Source organism: Rhinatrema bivittatum, chromosome 11 (assembly GCF_901001135.1).
Source record: "Rhinatrema bivittatum chromosome 11, aRhiBiv1.1, whole genome shotgun sequence".
NCBI lineage: Eukaryota > Metazoa > Chordata > Amphibia > Gymnophiona > Rhinatrematidae > Rhinatrema > Rhinatrema bivittatum.
The window spans coordinates 46,049,754-46,066,871 of NC_042625.1; the positions used below are offsets into that span (position 1 = coordinate 46,049,754).

The window sequence follows — 17,118 nt, forward strand, 5'->3', positions numbered from 1 at the left end:
CAGGGCCTTCAAGCCTTTGTACAGGCACAGTCTGCTACATCACTTGCCCCTGTCCGGATGGAACCTTAGCCGGTAAGCCCTCCCTCTCCAGTCCTATTGGCAGATCATGCCTTGCCTCACCAAGGGTATTCCTGGCACGGATGAAGAGGAGAATACAGATTCCTTGGAAAATGGGGAAATTCCCTTGGTATAGAACCTTATCTGACCATGTTATGGTTTTCCCATAGAGATGAATTGCCAGCCCTGATTTCCCAGAACCTAAAGATGCTGGGAGTTCCGGGGGGGGGGGGGGGGCGCTCTATGATGGAACAAAAGAAGAATCCCATTCTTATTTCCCTACAGAAAGCCTCTTGTTACTTTCCAGTACAGGAAGCCATCCAGGAGTTACTTGACCTAGAATGGGATGCCCCAGAAGCAAGTTTTAAAAGTGGACAAGCATTAGAAGCTCTATATGCACTGGATCAGGCAGCGAGAGTGTTTGCGTTTCCCTAAAGTGGATGTGCTGGTCTGTGTCGTCTCTGAGTGAACAAATATCCCAGTGGAGGGAGGAGTGGCATTAAAGGATGAGCACAATAGACAGATGGTCCATCCTTAAATCCCCGAATGAAGTTTTGCCAATCCACTCTCGGAACGAGGAGATAGGGGATCGACTGTCCCTTTTCTATGAGAGGTGAGTCGAGATCACTTTGGACAAATGGGTACTGGAGTGAATGATATGCACTGGAATTTCACAGCACTCATTGGGACATCTTCATGATGTCTCCTTGCCACTCCCAGATCAAGAAGCAGGCAGTGGAGACTATTCTTTTAAGGCTCCTCAGGATGAGGGCTATAATCCCAGTATCTGCGGCCCAGGAAAATACATCTATTTCATTGTACCCAAGAAGGAAGGTTCCTTTCGCCCCATCCTGGTCTTCAAGAGTGTCAACCAACATCTACGAGAGAATCATTTCCGCATGAAAACCCTATGCTCCATGATAATGTCCATACAATTGGGAGAGTTCTTAACCTCCCTGGACCTATCCGAGGCCTGCCTACATATTACAATCCGTCAAGAAAACCAATGTTTCCTACGCTTTGCAGTACTGGGTCGCCATTATCAGTTCCAGGCTCTGCCCTTTGGCCTAGCCACCACCCCCAGAACATTTTCCAAGATTATGGTGGTCATAGCAGCAGCATTGAGAAAAGAGGTAACCTGGTGCACCTATACCCGGATGACTGATTGATCCTGGCCAAGTCTGTGGAAGAGTTTCCAGGTGACCAACAGGTTGACCTCCTTGCTTCAGGAACTTGGTTGGGTCCTCCCAGTCCTTGGAATATCTGGGAGTCTGGGTTGACACCAAGCAGGCCAATGTCTTCCTTCCGACCATGCGTTTAATGAAGTTGATGTCCCAAATGTGTAAGTTGATGAGCATGATACCCCAATGGTGTGGAGCTATCTCCAAGTTATCTGTCTGATGAAGGCAACCCTGGAGGTAGTGCTGTGGGCGAGGTCACACATGTGACACTTCCAACACTCGCTACTGTCATGTTCCAACCCACAGTCTCAAGACTATTCGATTCACCTCCACTTACTGATGGGCGTAAGCTCTCGGCTCCAGTAGTGGCTACAGGAAGATCATCTAAGCAGGGGTGTACCCCTGTTCCTCTCTGAACTTGCTGGTCCTCACAACAGATGTGAGCCTTCAGGGCTGGGGAGCTCACTGTCGGGAACTGACAGCCCAGGGACGTTGGACCGAGAAAGAGGCCCTCTGGAACATTAACCGCTTGGAAGCCCAGGCAGTCAGATTTGGTGTGTCTACAATTCAGCCACAGACTCCAGGGTCAAGCAGTCTGTGTAATGTCAGACAACGCAACGATGGTAGCCTACATCAACCACCAGGATGGAACCAAGAGCCAGCAAGTGTCACATGAGATAGATCTCCTTATAGAATGGGCTGAAATACATCTACAAATGATTTCAGCCTCCCACATCACAGGAAAAGACAACGTCAGAGCTGACTTTCTAAGCAAGGAGAGTCTGGATCCAGGAGAGTGGGTGTTGTCGGCCAAAGCCTTTTAGCTGATAGTAAATCGCTGGGGTCTCCCGTCCATAGACTGCTGGCCGCATCTCACAATGCAAATGTTACCCAATTCTTCAGTTGCAGAAGAGATCAGTGATCCCTGGGGATTGATGCTCTTGTTCAGATCGGGCTGGAAGAACAGTTGCTATGTGTTTTCCCTTTGTGGCCCCTACTGGACAGGGTCATTCATAGAATCAAGTCCTACTAGTAGATCCAGATTAGCCCAGGCATCTGTGATATGCGGACATGTGAAGACTCCTGGTGGAGACCCTCCTGTGCCTCCCACCACACAGGGACATGCTACAGTAGGGACTGGTCCTTCATGAGGATCCGACTCTATTCTGTCTTGCGGTCTGACCCTTGAGAGGGCTTACCTGATGAAGCAAGGATATTCTGTGGCAGTGATTGCCACCTCACTCTGTGCTCTGTAGTTCTCTGTCCCTAGCGTATGTGCGGGTCTGGAGAGTATTTGAGGCCTGGTGCGAGGAATGCGGTATGTGTCCCCCTCGGGTGGTCAAAATCCCACTTAGTTTGGAATTTTTGCAGGACGGCTTGAATAAAAGTTTGACCCTTAACTGCTTAAAGGTCCAGGTAGCGGCTCTCCCCTGTTTCAGGGGTAAGGTGAACGGAACCCACCTGTCAGCTCATCCGGACGTGGCCCTTTTTCTGAAAGGGGTGAAGCACCTCCGGCCACCCTTATGGTGGGGTTCCCTTGTGGAATCTTAATCTGGTATTAGAATTTTTGACAGGGCCCTCCTTTCGGCTGCTGTGCAGTCTTTCCTTGCATTTATTAACCTTGAAAACGGTGTTCCTGATGGCTATATGCTCTGCATGTCGCATCTTTGAACTACAGGCATTGTCGTGTTGGGAACCATTCCTCCGAATGACTCCAGAAGCATTACAGCTTCGTATCATTTCATCCTTCTTGCTCAAGATAGTCTTTGGAGTCTAATTTGAATCAGTCCATTTCATTGCCATCCCTAGATAAGCACAAGGATATGGAAGAATACCGGCTCCTCCGTCATTTGAATGTCAGTAGACATTTGGTGCAGTATCTGGAAGTTTTAGAACCAGTCCGAAAGACGGACAGCTTGTTTGTCCTTCACGGTGGAAGGATGCGGGGCAAACTAGCTTCGCGGGCTAACTTAGCTTGCTGGATTAAGGAGGTGGACTCAGGAGCCTATTTGGAGGCAGGAAAGCCACTACCTTCTCAGGTTAAAGCTCATTCCATCAGGTGGTCTCATGGGTGGAAGATGGTCTGATGTCTCCCGTTGATACCTGCCGAGTGGCGACGTGGTCCTCCTTACACACCTTCTCCAGGTTCTATGGCCTGAGAGGATTCAGCCTTTGCAAGGGCAGTGTTAACTGGACCGCAGGCAGCCTCCTGCCCCAATTGAGAGTAACTTTTGTACATCCCATTGGTCCTGAGTTCATCTGGCTACATGCTAGGAAATGGAAAAATTATTCACCTGATAATTTCATTTTCCATAGTGTAGACAGATGGACTCAGCATCCCGCCCATGGCTGCCCAAGAACGGTGCCAAGGATTCGCTCATGGAGTGGATATCGATTCCAAGAGATTATGAGTAAGCCGTCATCCAATCCCTAGATCAGGGCATCTATATTCTTACTGGGGTTCAGTGTTTATGATTGGTGGAGTAGAGTTATGGTTATCCAAATGTAATCATATTTTAAATCAGGTTTTTTCAATAGCATGTTCACAGTGGCTTTTGAAGAGAATGCTGAAGGGCTGAGGTCACTGCAAGGGTATATCTAGGGTGAGGTCAGCTTTGAAATCTGACTCCATCTCCATCTGCTAGCAGCGGAGCATAAACCCATTGGTTCTGAGTCCATCTGTCTACACTAAGGAAAACAAAATTATCAGGTAAGTAATTTCTCCATTCAGTATCTTCACTGGGACAAAGAGAAAGTTTATTTAGTATCTAGGAGGAGTCTAAGCATGGAATAGAGGCTTGTTTCACAGACCTTTCCTTATCACATCTTCAGTTCTGCATGCACTCTTCTTCCATTTGGGATGTGATTTCTAGTAGTGTTTATGCCAGTCTTTCAGCCTACATTTTTCTCATTTTTCTGTCCCACTCCCTAGATGTCCTGCCTGGATAACACTACACTCTTACTGGCTATGAGGCTAGAGGGAAGTCTCCCCTGAGATTAATCCTAAATGCTTCTGTAGTTCCTGAAGGGCTGCGCCAGTAGCAAGGCGTCCTATTGGCTTGTTAACTTGCCATGCTTGCATGCTTCTTGCTGCTGCTTCAAAGCTTGTCATTCAGCCTGGGCTAAACTTCTCCATACAGTAAATGATTGAAATTAAATTACTTAATATATTTATTTCATTGTTAACTCCCTTGACTATTAAAAAGTTCTAAGTGAATCATAGCAAAATTTAAAAGAATATTACATACATAGTGCAACAAACGGAACAAAACTTCCATGATAAATATTTTGTTTATAACAGTGTTTGCCTGGCATTGATGGGAGTGCATGTTTTTGAATGGAGTGGAGGAGTAGACTAGAGGTTAGAACAGCAGACAGAGCTAAGGAAGCCAGGGTTCAAATCCCACTTGTTCCACTGATTCTCCTTGTGAACTTGGGCAAGTGACTTCACCTTTTATTGCCTTGGGTACAAACGTGGGGCCTTCTGTCTGTCTGTCTATCTATCATGTTGCTATAGCCTCCTGTTCTGTTCTGCTGGAGCAAATTTGGTTTAAAGTTGTAACATAGTGACGGCATCAGTTAATTTCAAAGCTTGATTATGAATTTTTTAGGAAAATCATGTAGTCCAAGGTAAAGAGAGGATTTGCAGCAATGCTTGTCCCTTACTGGAGAAAGCACAATGGGGCTGCACGATGTCTGAGACACGATCTCCCTCCTACACTGCACTGGGCTTTTCCTTTTCCTATCTGACATTGCAGACTCTTGCTTTCCTGCCTTTTCATGAAGAGGTTTTGATTCCATGCTTTTGAACATTTGATTTCATCAGCAGATCTTTTTTTCTGCTGCAGGTTCAGGAGATTCTTCCCTCCTTCTGGAGCGAGAAGAACAGATCCGACTCCAAGCAAGACGCCGTCTGGAAGAACAGCTAAAGCAATACCGAGTGAAGCGCCATCAGGAGAGGGTGAGTCCCCTTCAGCTCTGAGCACTGTCCCCAAGGTTGCTGGAATCTGAGGGTTTGGGTAAACCGCCTGAGTCATAAAACCTAACCCAAGGAGTTGAGGAGCTCCGTATAGGAGAGCAGCTGCATCATTGTTCCTGAACCTGAGATGCCATCTCAGACCATCAGGGATCTGATTTTATACCACAGAATATTCGAAAGAATGCAGAGTATTTTGTATTTTCCTAGCATATAGCCAGAAGGTCTTAGGACCAATGAGTTGTGCTTCCCTGCCAGCAGATGGAGATGGAATCATCCTAGATACATCCCTGAAGTGACATCAGCCCTTCGGTATTTCCCTGTCTCCAGCAGATGTGGACGTGCTTTCCCTCTGGGGATCGCTGCACCTTTTGGAAGAAGAAATTCTACTTTTAAATTGGAATAAAGATTGAGCCCCGCTCTCCTGCGGTGATACCTAAAGGTCCCCCGTCCCCCCCCCCTCCCCAAGTGAAGAATTCCTGAGGTGATTTCCGAGATCCCCTCACAGGTGGTCCTCGGTCTGGTTCCCGGCGTGGACTTTGCTGCTCAAGTAGCTGAAAGGCAGTGGATGCAGGAAGCTGAGCTCAGTGGTGACGGCCAAAGCCCTCTCCCCCCTTCAACCGGAGACTGTCTCTGTACTCAGCCGGTATGCACTGAGACCAGGTAAGTTTAAAAAAAAAAAAAAAAAGAATGATTTACCTTCAGAGAAGAGGGGTTTCGGTAGGATTTCCTCCGGTCTCCTTGCTCAGTGCACTGTTCTGACATCGTTCCTGATCCCATTGGGGCATAAGGAAGTGGGCTTACAAGCGGGTTGAGCGGCCCCCCCAATGGTCTAGGCCCTGCTTTAAACTTGGTCAGCATACCGTGTGGTAGGCCGCGGCGGCACCATCTTACACGCGTCTTTGTGAGTTTCATATTGCCTGCTATAGGACGTCGATAAGCGCACAATAAAGTAAGCACAGGATACAGGAAAGCCGGGTGCACGGGCTGTGCTTGTGCTGCGCCCCGATTAGGCGCTTAAAATTTGTGTACACAAATTTTTAAGCACGAGCCAATCCAGTGCACGGTTACTGCAGCCAAGAAACATAAGCGCCTTGCTCTCTTGCACTGCTTGTCATATTAGGGGTTCCCAGCCTGACCTGGATTCCAGCTTGTGTCATCAGTGAGGAAGCCCAAGGGGATCTGGCCTCCCCAGACTTTGCTGAGTCCAGCTCCTCCCATTCAGATGATGGATTGGCAGCCTTAACTGGAAGTACTCTGGATCTGAGTAACCTCTTGGCTGGGTCTTCCATGGGAGAGGGAAACTTGGCTGGGCCCACCCCAGTTTCCCCCCAGGCTAGGCATGGATCCGGCAGCCGTGAGTGGAACTTTTCCAGGTTCTACAAGCCTTTGTACAGGCGCAGTCTACTTCCTCGCTTCCTCCTGTCTGGACGGAACCCCAGCCAGCCCCCTCTCCCTCTCCCATGCCTGTTGGCAGACCTCAAGGCATGACGCGCCTGACCAAGGGTATCCCTAGTGGGGACCCTGATGGCACAGATGAAGAGCAAGATCCCTTGGAAGAAGGGGAAATTCCTCCGGGATTAGTACTGGCATTTTATTTATAGGCATTTTATTTTAAGCTCAGCTTATGTATGAATTTTATTATGATTTGATTGTATTTTTCTCCAACTTTATTTTATTTCTAGATAATTATTTTGCATGATATATATATATTTATTTATTTTTTTATTACTATTAATTGTAAACCGTTTTGGTCAATTTGCATTGTTAAGACAGTATATAAATACTTTTAAATAAATAAATAAAACCGTATCGAGCCATGTTACGGTTCCTTCATAGAGATGAATTGCCGGGCTTGGTTTCCCAGACCCTGAAAATGCTGGGAGTTCCTGGAGTGGAATCTGACGGAACCAAAGAAGAATCCCATTCTGATTTCCTTGCGCAAAGCCTCTTGCTACTTCCCAGTACTGGAAGCTATCCAGGAGTTAATTAATCTGGAATGGGATGCCCCAGAAGCAAGTTTTGAAGGGGTCCAGGTGTTAAAAGCTCTATACCCGCTGGATCCAGCAGTGAGATATTGTTTGCGTTTCCCTAAAGTGAATGTACTGGTCTGCGTTGTATCTAAGTGAACAACTATCCCAGTGGAGGGAGGAGCAGCCTTAAAGGATGCACATGATAGGCGGATGGAGTCCATCCTTAAACAGTCCTTTGATGCAATAGCAATGACCTTACAGATTGCTTCTTGTTGTGCCCTGGTAGCATGTTCGTGCCTACTTCTCTCTCAGGAGGTGGATGACTTGGGGGTGAACCACAGAGCGGCTATGGAACCCAATGCTGCCTTTTTAGCAGATGTGGGCTCAGATTTAGTCTATACTTCAGCCAGAAGACAGCTATGGCTGCAGAATTGGTCAGCCGACGCAACCTCCAAGGCCAGCCTTATAAATATGCCCTTTATTGGATTACTCCTATTCAGAAACAAATTGGAAAAACTGGCCAGTAAATGGGGCGAATCTCCAGTCCCCCGACTACCAGAAGATAAGAGGAAGCAATTGCAGCGCCCCTCAGCTACGAGGGGCTGGTCCAGGGAATCTCAACATTTCCGTCCCTACAAAAACCCGACATTTCAGAGGTCTCGGCCCTTTGGAAGAACTAAGCCCTTTTATAGTTGACAGCCTAAGAGAGGGGCAGGTTTGGATTCAGAATCGTCCCAAACCTCTGAATGAAATTTTACTGACCCATCTTCAGAACGAGGAGATAGGGGGTCGACTGTCTGTCTTTTACCAAAGGTGGGTCAAGATGACTTCGGACAAGTGGGTACTGGAGGTCATACGAGAAGGATATGCGCTGGAATTTCGCAGCACTCCACGGGACATATTCATGATGTCTCCTTGCCACTCCCAGCACAAAAAGCAGGCAGTGGAGATTACTCTTTTAAGGCTTCTCAGAATGAGAGCTGTAATCCCAGTACCTACACCCCAGGAAAATATGGGGCATTATTCTATCTATTTTATCGTACCCAAGAAGGAAGTTTCCTTTCGCCCCATCCTGGTCCTCAATGGTGTCAACAGTCACCTATGAGTGAGTCATTTCTGCATAGAAACCTTATGATCCGTCATAATAGCCGTACAACCAGGAGAGTTCCTAACCTCCCTGGACCTATCCGAGGCCTACCTACATATTTCAGTCCGTCAAGAACGTCAACATATCTTACGCCTTGCTGTACTGGGTCGCCATTATCAGTTCCAGGCACTGCCCTTTAGCCTAGCCACTGCCCCAAGAAAATTTTCCAAGATTATGGTTGTCATGGCAGCAGTGTTGAGAAGAGAAGGAATCCTGGTACACTCGTACTTGGACGATTGGTTGATCCGGGCCAAGTCTGTGGAAGAAAGTCTACGGGTGACCAACAGGATGACTTCCTTGCTTCAGGAACTCGGTTGGGTAGTAAACCTGGACAAGAGCAGTCTCAAGCCTTCCCAGTCGTTGGAGTATCTGGGAGTCCAATTCGATACCAGGTAGGGCAAGATCTTCCTCTAAACCACACGGATATGGAAGTTGATGTCCCAGGTGTGTCAGTTGATGAGCATAATATGCCCGATAGTGTAGAGCTATCTCCAAGTTCTCAGTTTGATAGCGGCAACCTTGGAAGTAGTGCCGTGGGCAAGAGCACACATGCACCCACTTCAGTGCTCGCTGCTATTACGTTGAAACATGCAGTCTCAAGACTATTCAATTCAGCTCCACTTACCGATAGGGGTCTGCTCATCTGAGCAGGGGGGGTGTCCCTGTCTTCCACGAACTGGCTGGTTCTTACAACAGATGTGAGTCTCTGGGGCTGGGGAGCTCACTGTCAGGAACTCGCGGCCCAGGGACGTTGGCTAGAGGAAGAGACGCCAATCCTCAATGACCTGCTCACGGACTGCACACCAGACATCTGTGCAGTCACTGAAACATGGTTCAAAGACTCAGACACCGTCCATATAAACCAACTCCCAACCACCCTTTATGACATCTTCCCCATCCACCGACCCAAAAAAAGAGGAGGTGGAATCCTCTTAGCAGCTAAAAAATTCCTCAACCTCAAACCCATCAGCATAGCCACTCCACCCAAACTTGAAATAGGTCTATTTAGGGCAGATGCCCTGCAAATCTGTCTTGTCTACGCCCCCCCCCACCATCCTTGAGTCCGACCCGTCTCCCTTAATTGAATTTTTTGTAGAATGGATAAAAACTGACACCCCCTCCATCATCCTCGGAGATTTTAATCTCCACGTTGACTCTCTCCCCCCCCACTGCATCCTGCGACACCTTCATTCAATCCCTCCTTGCCATAGGCTTCCGACAAATCATAGTAACCCCAACCCACAAAGCTGGCCATACGCTAGACCTGATGTTTATCAACTCTAGCTTCCAAACTACCACCACACCCACCTGCACCCCAGTGCCCTGGTCCGACCACTGCCTCATTGAAAGCCGACTCTCTGCCATGAGACCTCTTCCTAGTAACCATACACATCACACTACCATAATTTCCAGAAAAACTTGCCCCAGCGACAAACTTACAGATGCATTAGCCTCGTCCTTACCAAACCTAATCTGCTCTGACCCCGACACAGCCTTAGCGTCCTGGAATAGCCTTACAGAAGACATAGCCAATAAACTATGCCCCCTCTCTAAACGAGTCATAAACACCTCTGCGAAACCCTCCAAGCCCTGGTACACCCAAGAGCTAAAAATCCTAAAAAATAATCTCAGACAGAAAGAGAGAATATGGCGCAAGGACCCTACCCCGCAACACTCCTCTAGCTACAAAACAGCATTACACGAATACAGACTATCTACACTCAAACACAAACGTGACTTCTACTCAAAAAAAAATCCATGACTATAAATTCAACCCCAAAGTGCTTTTCTCCTATGTCGCCAGCCTCACCACCCCCATCCCTCCTACCATACCAGACTCTGAGGCAGCCGCCAAATGTGAGGAACTGGCCATCTACTTTCAGAGTAAAATCGCCAACCTCCTCTCCAGATTTCCGTTCTCCAATCTCTGTGCCCCCACCACCCTTACTCCTATCCCCGCCTCATCCCAACCCACAATGGCCATTCTTGACTTCACTTCCTCTAAGGAAATCATTAGCCTCCTTCGTAAACTTAAGCCAGCTTCTCACCCTAGCGACACCATCCCCACCAAAGCGCTAATAGCCATCCCAAACAGCATAGCTAGAGCCATAGCAGACATTATCAACTGCTCCCTCACCCATGGGATGGTCCCAGACTCACTTAAGCACGCTGTCGTCAAACCCCTTCTTAAAAAACCCTCCCTAGACCCTAAAGACCCCTCCAATTTCCGCCCCATCTCCAACCTCCCTCTTATTTCCAAGCTAATGGAAAAAGTTGTTAATTCGCAACTCATGGATTACCTTGAAGATCACGCTATCCTCCATGTTTCCCAATTTGGCTTCAGAAAACATTTTAATACCGAATCCCTACTCCTCTCCCTAGCCGACTACCTCCTCAGAGGTCTGGGCCAAGGCCACAGCTACCTCCTTGCCCTCCTTGACATTTCGGCGGCTTTTGATACCATCAGCCACCACCGCCTCCTGACACGGCTAGAAAGCATCGGCATCTCAGGAATAGCTCTCGCCTGGTTCAAATCCTATCTTTCAAACAGAAAGTTCTCTGTCAAAATTGGAAACAACCTCTCTGCTTCACACCCTTTACAACAAGGAGTCCCGCAAGGCTCATCTCTTTCCTCAACCCTCTTCAATATTTATATCACCCCCCTCTGCCAGCTCCTCACTGACCTTAAACTCAAATTCTATCTCTATGCTGATGATGTTCAGATCATCATTCCCATTCATAGCTCTATATCTGACGCCCTGGAGCACTGGGAAAATTGCCTTGCAGCCATCAACTCCCTCCTCACCAACCTTCAGCTTGCCCTCAACGCAAACAAAACGGAACTCCTCCACATCTCCTCGCAACCGCCTGACCTCATACCTAATGACCCTAAACTTAACCTCCTCTCAGGTCAACCAGCTGTTAGGGACCTCGGAGTTCTCCTTGATCCCAACCTTAGCATGAAACCACAAATCAAATCTATCCTCAAAGCAGGCTTCTTCAAACTCAACGTTCTTAAGAAACTCCGACCCCTGCTGTACACCCAAGATCTCCGCACAGTGATCCAAGCCACCCTTACCTCCAAACTGGACTATTGTAATGCCCTCCTCCTAGGGCTCCCCTTATCTTCAATAAAACCCCTTCAACTTTGCAAAACGCCACTGCAAGGCTCATTACCAACACACGCATACACGAACATATTACCCCTGTCCTCAAGGATCTACATTGGCTTCCCATCCTTTTCCGTATACACTACAAGACCCTGACCATAGTACACAAATCTATCCACACACACAACTCCAACTGGCTTGACCTCCCTTTCACTGCGCCCCTGTCCTCCCGAGCCACCAGATCTGCCAACAAAGGTAATCTACATGTACCGTCCTTGAAGGCAGCTCATCTCTCATCCACCCGTGACCGCTCCATATCCATTGCCGGCCCCGCCCTCTGGAACTCCCTACCCGTCCACTTGCGCCTTGAACCCTGCGCCATCAAATTCAAAAAGAAACTAAAAACATTCCTGTTCAACCAAGCCTACACAGAATAGACCCTCCCTTCCCTCTATTGCTCATACCCCCGAGGTGACCGCCCTTTTCCTTATATTAAGGAATCTAATCACAATGTACATTGTTGTCTTCTTGTTATGACCTCTTATTGATTTCTTGTTGTTTAATCTATTTTCCCTACTGCTCTAGGTTAACCCCCTGCCCAGTTCGCCTCCCCTGTTGAAATGTACTTCTAAATCTTTTGTTAATATGTGAACCGGTATGATGTCCCCACTAATACCGGTATATAAAAGTTTCTAAATAAATAAAATAAATAAATAAAGAGGGCCTCTGGAACATCAACTGCCTGGAAGCCCGGGCAGTGAAGCTGGCATGCTTGCAATTCAGCCACAGTCTCCAGGGTCAAGTGCTCCGCATAATGTCGGGCAACGCAATGACTATAGCCTACATCAACCACCAGGGAGGAACCGAGAATCAGCTGGTTCTTCCTCCTTATGCAATGGGCAGAAATATATCTACAGATGATCTTAGCCTCAGACATCACAGAAAAAGACGACATCAGAGCAGACTTTCTAAGCAGGGAGAGTCTGGATCCAGGAGAGTGGGTGTTAGCTGAAGCCTTTCAACTGATCGTAGAACGCTGGGGCATCCCGTCTATCGACTTGCTGGCTGCATCGCACTATGTGAAGGTTCCCCAATTCTTCAGTCACAGAAGAGATCTGTGGTCCCTGGGGATCGACACTCTCATTCAGAATGGCCGGAAGAAGAGTTGCTATATGCCTTCCCTCTGTGTCCCCTGCTGGGCAGCATCATTTGCCGAATTGAGCACCACAAGGGATTATTCCAACTAGTAGCACCAGACATGCGGTATGCGGACATGAGGAGTATGCGGACATGCGGAGTCTCCAGGTGGAGAGCCCCCTGTGCCTCCCACTGAACAGAGACCTGCTACAGCAGGGGCCTCCTTTTTCCCACTCTGTGGTCTTCCTTGCATTTATTAAACTTAAAAACAGTGTTTCTGATGGCTGTATGCTCGGCATGTCACATCTCTGAACTGCAAGCATTGTTGTGTCAGGAACCGTTTCTCTGGATGACTCCAGGAGCCTTACAGCTTCATACTGTTCCATCATTCTTGCCCAAGGTAGTCTCTGAGTTTCATTTGAATCGATCCATTTCGTTGCCTTCCCTAGATAAGCACAGGGATGCGGAGGAATACCGCCTCCTCCGTCATTTGAATGTCTGTAGACTTTTGGTGCGGTATCTGAAAGTTTCAGAACTGGTCCAAAAGACAGACCACTTATTGGTCCTTCTTGGTTGAAGGAGGCAGGGTGAACCAGCTTTGTGGGCTACCATAGTTTGATGGATTAAGGAGGTGGTCACGGGAGCCTATGTGGAGGCAGGAAAGCCATTTTCTTCTCAGGTTAAAGCTCATTCCACAAGGGCTCAGGTGGTTTCATGGGTGGAAGTTAGACTGTTGTCCCCATCGATATCTGCCAAGCGGCAACGTGGTCCTCCTTGCACACCTTCTCCAGGTTCTATCGCCTGGACCTACAGGCCTGAGAAGACGCAGCCTTTGCAAGGGTGGTGCTAATTAGACCTCGGGCAGTCTCCCACCCCAATCGTGGTTAGCTTTTGTACATCCCATTTGGTCCTGAGTCCATCTGGCTACACGCTAGGAAATGGAGAAATTACTTACCTGATGATTTCGTTTTCCTTAGTGTAGACAGATGGACTCAGCATCCTGCCCCCGGCTGCCAAGGATTCGCCCGTGAAGTGGATTTTGGTTCCAAGAGATTATGGGTGAGCCTTCATCCAGTCCCTAGATCAGGGCATCCATAATCTTGCTGGGGTTCAGTTTGGTTGAGTACAGTTTTTTTGAAGGTATGTCCACAGTGGTTTTTGAAGAGAATACTGAAGGGCTGAGGTCACTGCAGGGGTGTGTCTAGGGTGACGTCAGCTTTGAAATCTGACTTCATCTGCTGGCCAGGGGAGCACAACCCATTGGTCCTGAGTCCATCTGTCTTCATTAAGGAAAACAAAATTATCAGGTATGTAATTTCTCCATTTTATATTACAAGAGGTTAGTGCCTGAATGTGATTCTTTGAGCTTCACTGTGTGGGTGTGGAAAAAAAAACCCAACCCAAAGACACAAAAGGCAGATATCTCCCTGGTCAACACTTTCAGCAAGATCCGCCTCTTCAAGACACAAAGCAATATCCTTCAGGCTTCCCTTCCCGACTGCATCCGTGACACAAGGAAACACAAAGCTACACTCACTCACACTCTGAGCCAGTATACAATTGACACTAGGATAAGCAGTGTTCATTATTAATGCACAGTTATGTTCCCAAAAGCAAGGCAGAATGCACAAATATAGCAAAGGCAATAGTTGCAATGACAGTAGAAATACTTTCTTGCAGTTATTAGGGCAGCTGCTTCTGTTGATGAGGATTGACTCTCTCACTGTCTGCCCCTCTACCATCTCCCTCCCCTGCCTCTGTTTGTTAGTTATATCCTTTCCGTCCTTTTATCTGAAAACATGATTTGAGGAACATACGGGGTTTCCCAAAACATGCTCCTGGGTAGGATCTCCCTCTCTGTGTCTGTTACAGTCCACTGGTTTTCTTTTCTTATTCCGTGAAGCCTCTGAGTAATTGAGGGGTAAGGAAAGGGGCCTTTCTTTCCCCCTGAAATCACAGCACACGGAGCAACACAGAATGCTCTCTCACCGAGCTAATTCTGCACGTCCAGTTCCTATTCTCACAGTTGCTACACTTGTGGTTTGTGTTAGTGTGAGAACGCCAAGTCCACTAAGGCCTAGCTCCTAAACATATCCTTAGCTAGGGTAGTCACACTCATGCTAATCAATTCCATTACAGGATGGGCAGGCAAAAATATTTCGTAATGGAATTTTTGTTGTTTCTTTCTTTCTTTTTTACATTGGATTATGCTACTTTTTTTTTTTTTTTTAAAGTTGTTGATTTCTCCTTTCTTTTCAGTCCAATCAGTCTACACCCAAAATTCGTCCAAGTAGTACATTAGACCCAGAGCTTATGATGAATCCAGAAACCTTGCCTAGAGCCAGTGCAGTTGCTATGACAAAGGAATATACTTTCCTGCGGACCAGTGTTCCCCGGGGACCTAAACTGGGCAGCCTAGGGCTTCCCCTATCCTCCAAAGAGAAGAAAAGCTCAAAGTCTTCCAAGCCAAGCAAGATCCGATCCCTCGCAGACTATAGAACGGAGGAATCTGAGCCTGGGAAGGGCAGCAGGAATTTCCTGGCTGTGGAGCCCTCCACAGGGTCGCTGAAACCCAACCGAGGCAGTTTCACATCTGTGGTGTCTGAGATCAGCTTCACCTCAGAAACAGATGAGCAACTGGAGAATTCGTCCCTCGTGGGAGACAACAGTTCAGAGATTGATGGGCATGAAGCAGGAGCACGGCAGGACGGGAATGAGAGCGACAGTTCCACTTATAGCAGTATGTCGGCCGGGATGGGTGTCTACGATGGCATTAAACGGGGAGCTCCGTACACTGTGAATGGCCAGGAGATTAGCCAGGATGCGATGGGACACTTTCCCTCCATTAGTGAGGTGCTGCAGGCAGCAGCTGCTGAGCATTGTGCCCAGGACCCGGAGCAGGAAGCTGATGGGGAGATGCTGAGCCGAAGAGGGAGCATTTCCAGCAGGTAGGTTCTGCTGAAGTGAACTTCCATGAGAATGAATGGGGGTTACTAGTGCAAGAAGCAGGCGGGCGTTCTCCTCCTTCACAAGCAAGGGGCAGCTTTTTTTTTTTTTTCATATTTTGTAACTTTATTTGTTGCAGAGATCAGTACAGAAAACAATGTGTGTCTGGTGCTACCAGCTGCCCTTTTTGGGCAGTCAAATAAGTTGTTCCTTTGCATGAAACAGGAGGTGTTCGCCAAACCTAACAGTCCATGCCTTTGTCTCTTCAGTGTGTCCATGGAAAGCTCGATCGCAGGAACTCATGATGAGCTCTTGCAGGTCCTAAAGGAGAAAATGAGACTTGAGGGACAGTTGGAAACGTTGTCATCGGAAGCCAGCCAGGTACAGTGCTGTTTTAATGGAAATGGGAGCATGGCCATCAGTTCGTTAACTGCCAGTCTTTGCAGTACTTGGTGTGCTGTTGTGGCTACATCAAATGAGTTGAGGAACTCATATTTGTACTGTGGATTTTTGGGTTTTGCCAACTTTTCTTCCCTTCTCTTGGCAGCGCACTTTAACCAGATTGGGCCCCTGCTGGTGGAACTGGTATTAGAGAGAGCCTCTCTAATACCAGCTTCCTGGTATTATCTGAGCTGTACAGGAAGACCTGGCAGTATCTGAGCTGTACAGGAAGACCTTTCTTATAATTTCAAATGCCAGGCTTCTTAGGAGACTAGAATTTGATTTTCTCACAGGACAAGCAGGATAGTAGTCCTCACATATGAGTGACATGACAGGATGGAGTCCAATCACGGAACACTTCTGTCAAAGTTTCCAGAACTTTGACTGGCCCCTACTGGGCATGCCCAGCATGGCACTAACCCTGCAGCCAGCAGGGGTCCCCCTTCAGTCTTCTTTTTTCTGCGCAGCAGTAGCCACGCGGTTAAGGAGCTCTGCAGAGATTCCTGACAGGAATTTTCCTCACGGAATTACTAAAATTTAATTTACCCCACAGGGGTCCCTCCAACTTTTTCAAGCCGCGGTACTCCGGTAAGTTTTTTACCCGTTTTCCGTTGATTACCGTCGAGTTTGGCCCTTGCGGCCTACTGGCCATCGACCGTACCGCGGCTCAATTTTTTCAAGGCCATGGCGTCTGGGTTCCGCTGGTGCCCGGACTGTAATCGCACCATGTCCATCACAGACCCTCCACAAAGTCTGTGTAATGTGTCTCGGATGTGAGCACAATGTCCTAACCTGCACCAAACGTGCCCTAATGACACCAAAAGGTCGCAAGGCTAGAATGGAGAAAATCGAACTTCTCTTTCGTGCTCAAACCCCGACACCGTCTATTTCATCGACGTCATCAGAACTGGCACCGTCGACTTCACGCCAGTATCGACCTCTGGCCGGTGACCGTCCGGCATCGACTACTTCTTGGCCTTTAACACCCTCTACTCCCCCTCAGGACTGTGGGGATCGTAGAGATAAACATCACCACCGGCATCGAAAGTCTCGGGCCAACGAGGGAGCGAAATCATCGACCTCGCCATCGTCCGAGCTGCTGTCGAAGAAACCCCATCCAGAAAAGGCACCGACCTTTTCGGCGACCGGG

The 17,118-nt window shown here is 48.0% G+C and overlaps 1 protein-coding gene across 4 annotated transcripts in view; it reads left to right on the plus strand.

The window, feature by feature from the left end:
* GOLGA3 (golgin A3) overlaps nt 1–17,118 on the plus strand; it is an 87,286-nt gene that overhangs the window by 20,136 nt on the left and 50,032 nt on the right. For all 4 annotated transcript variants that reach the window (XM_029619693.1, XM_029619695.1, XM_029619696.1 and 1 more), the window contains 3 exons: nt 5,087–5,199; nt 14,841–15,529; nt 15,797–15,908. In XM_029619693.1, the coding sequence (XP_029475553.1) occupies nt 5,087–5,199; nt 14,841–15,529; nt 15,797–15,908 (914 nt within the window). The remainder of the gene's footprint in view (nt 1–5,086; nt 5,200–14,840; nt 15,530–15,796; nt 15,909–17,118) is intronic.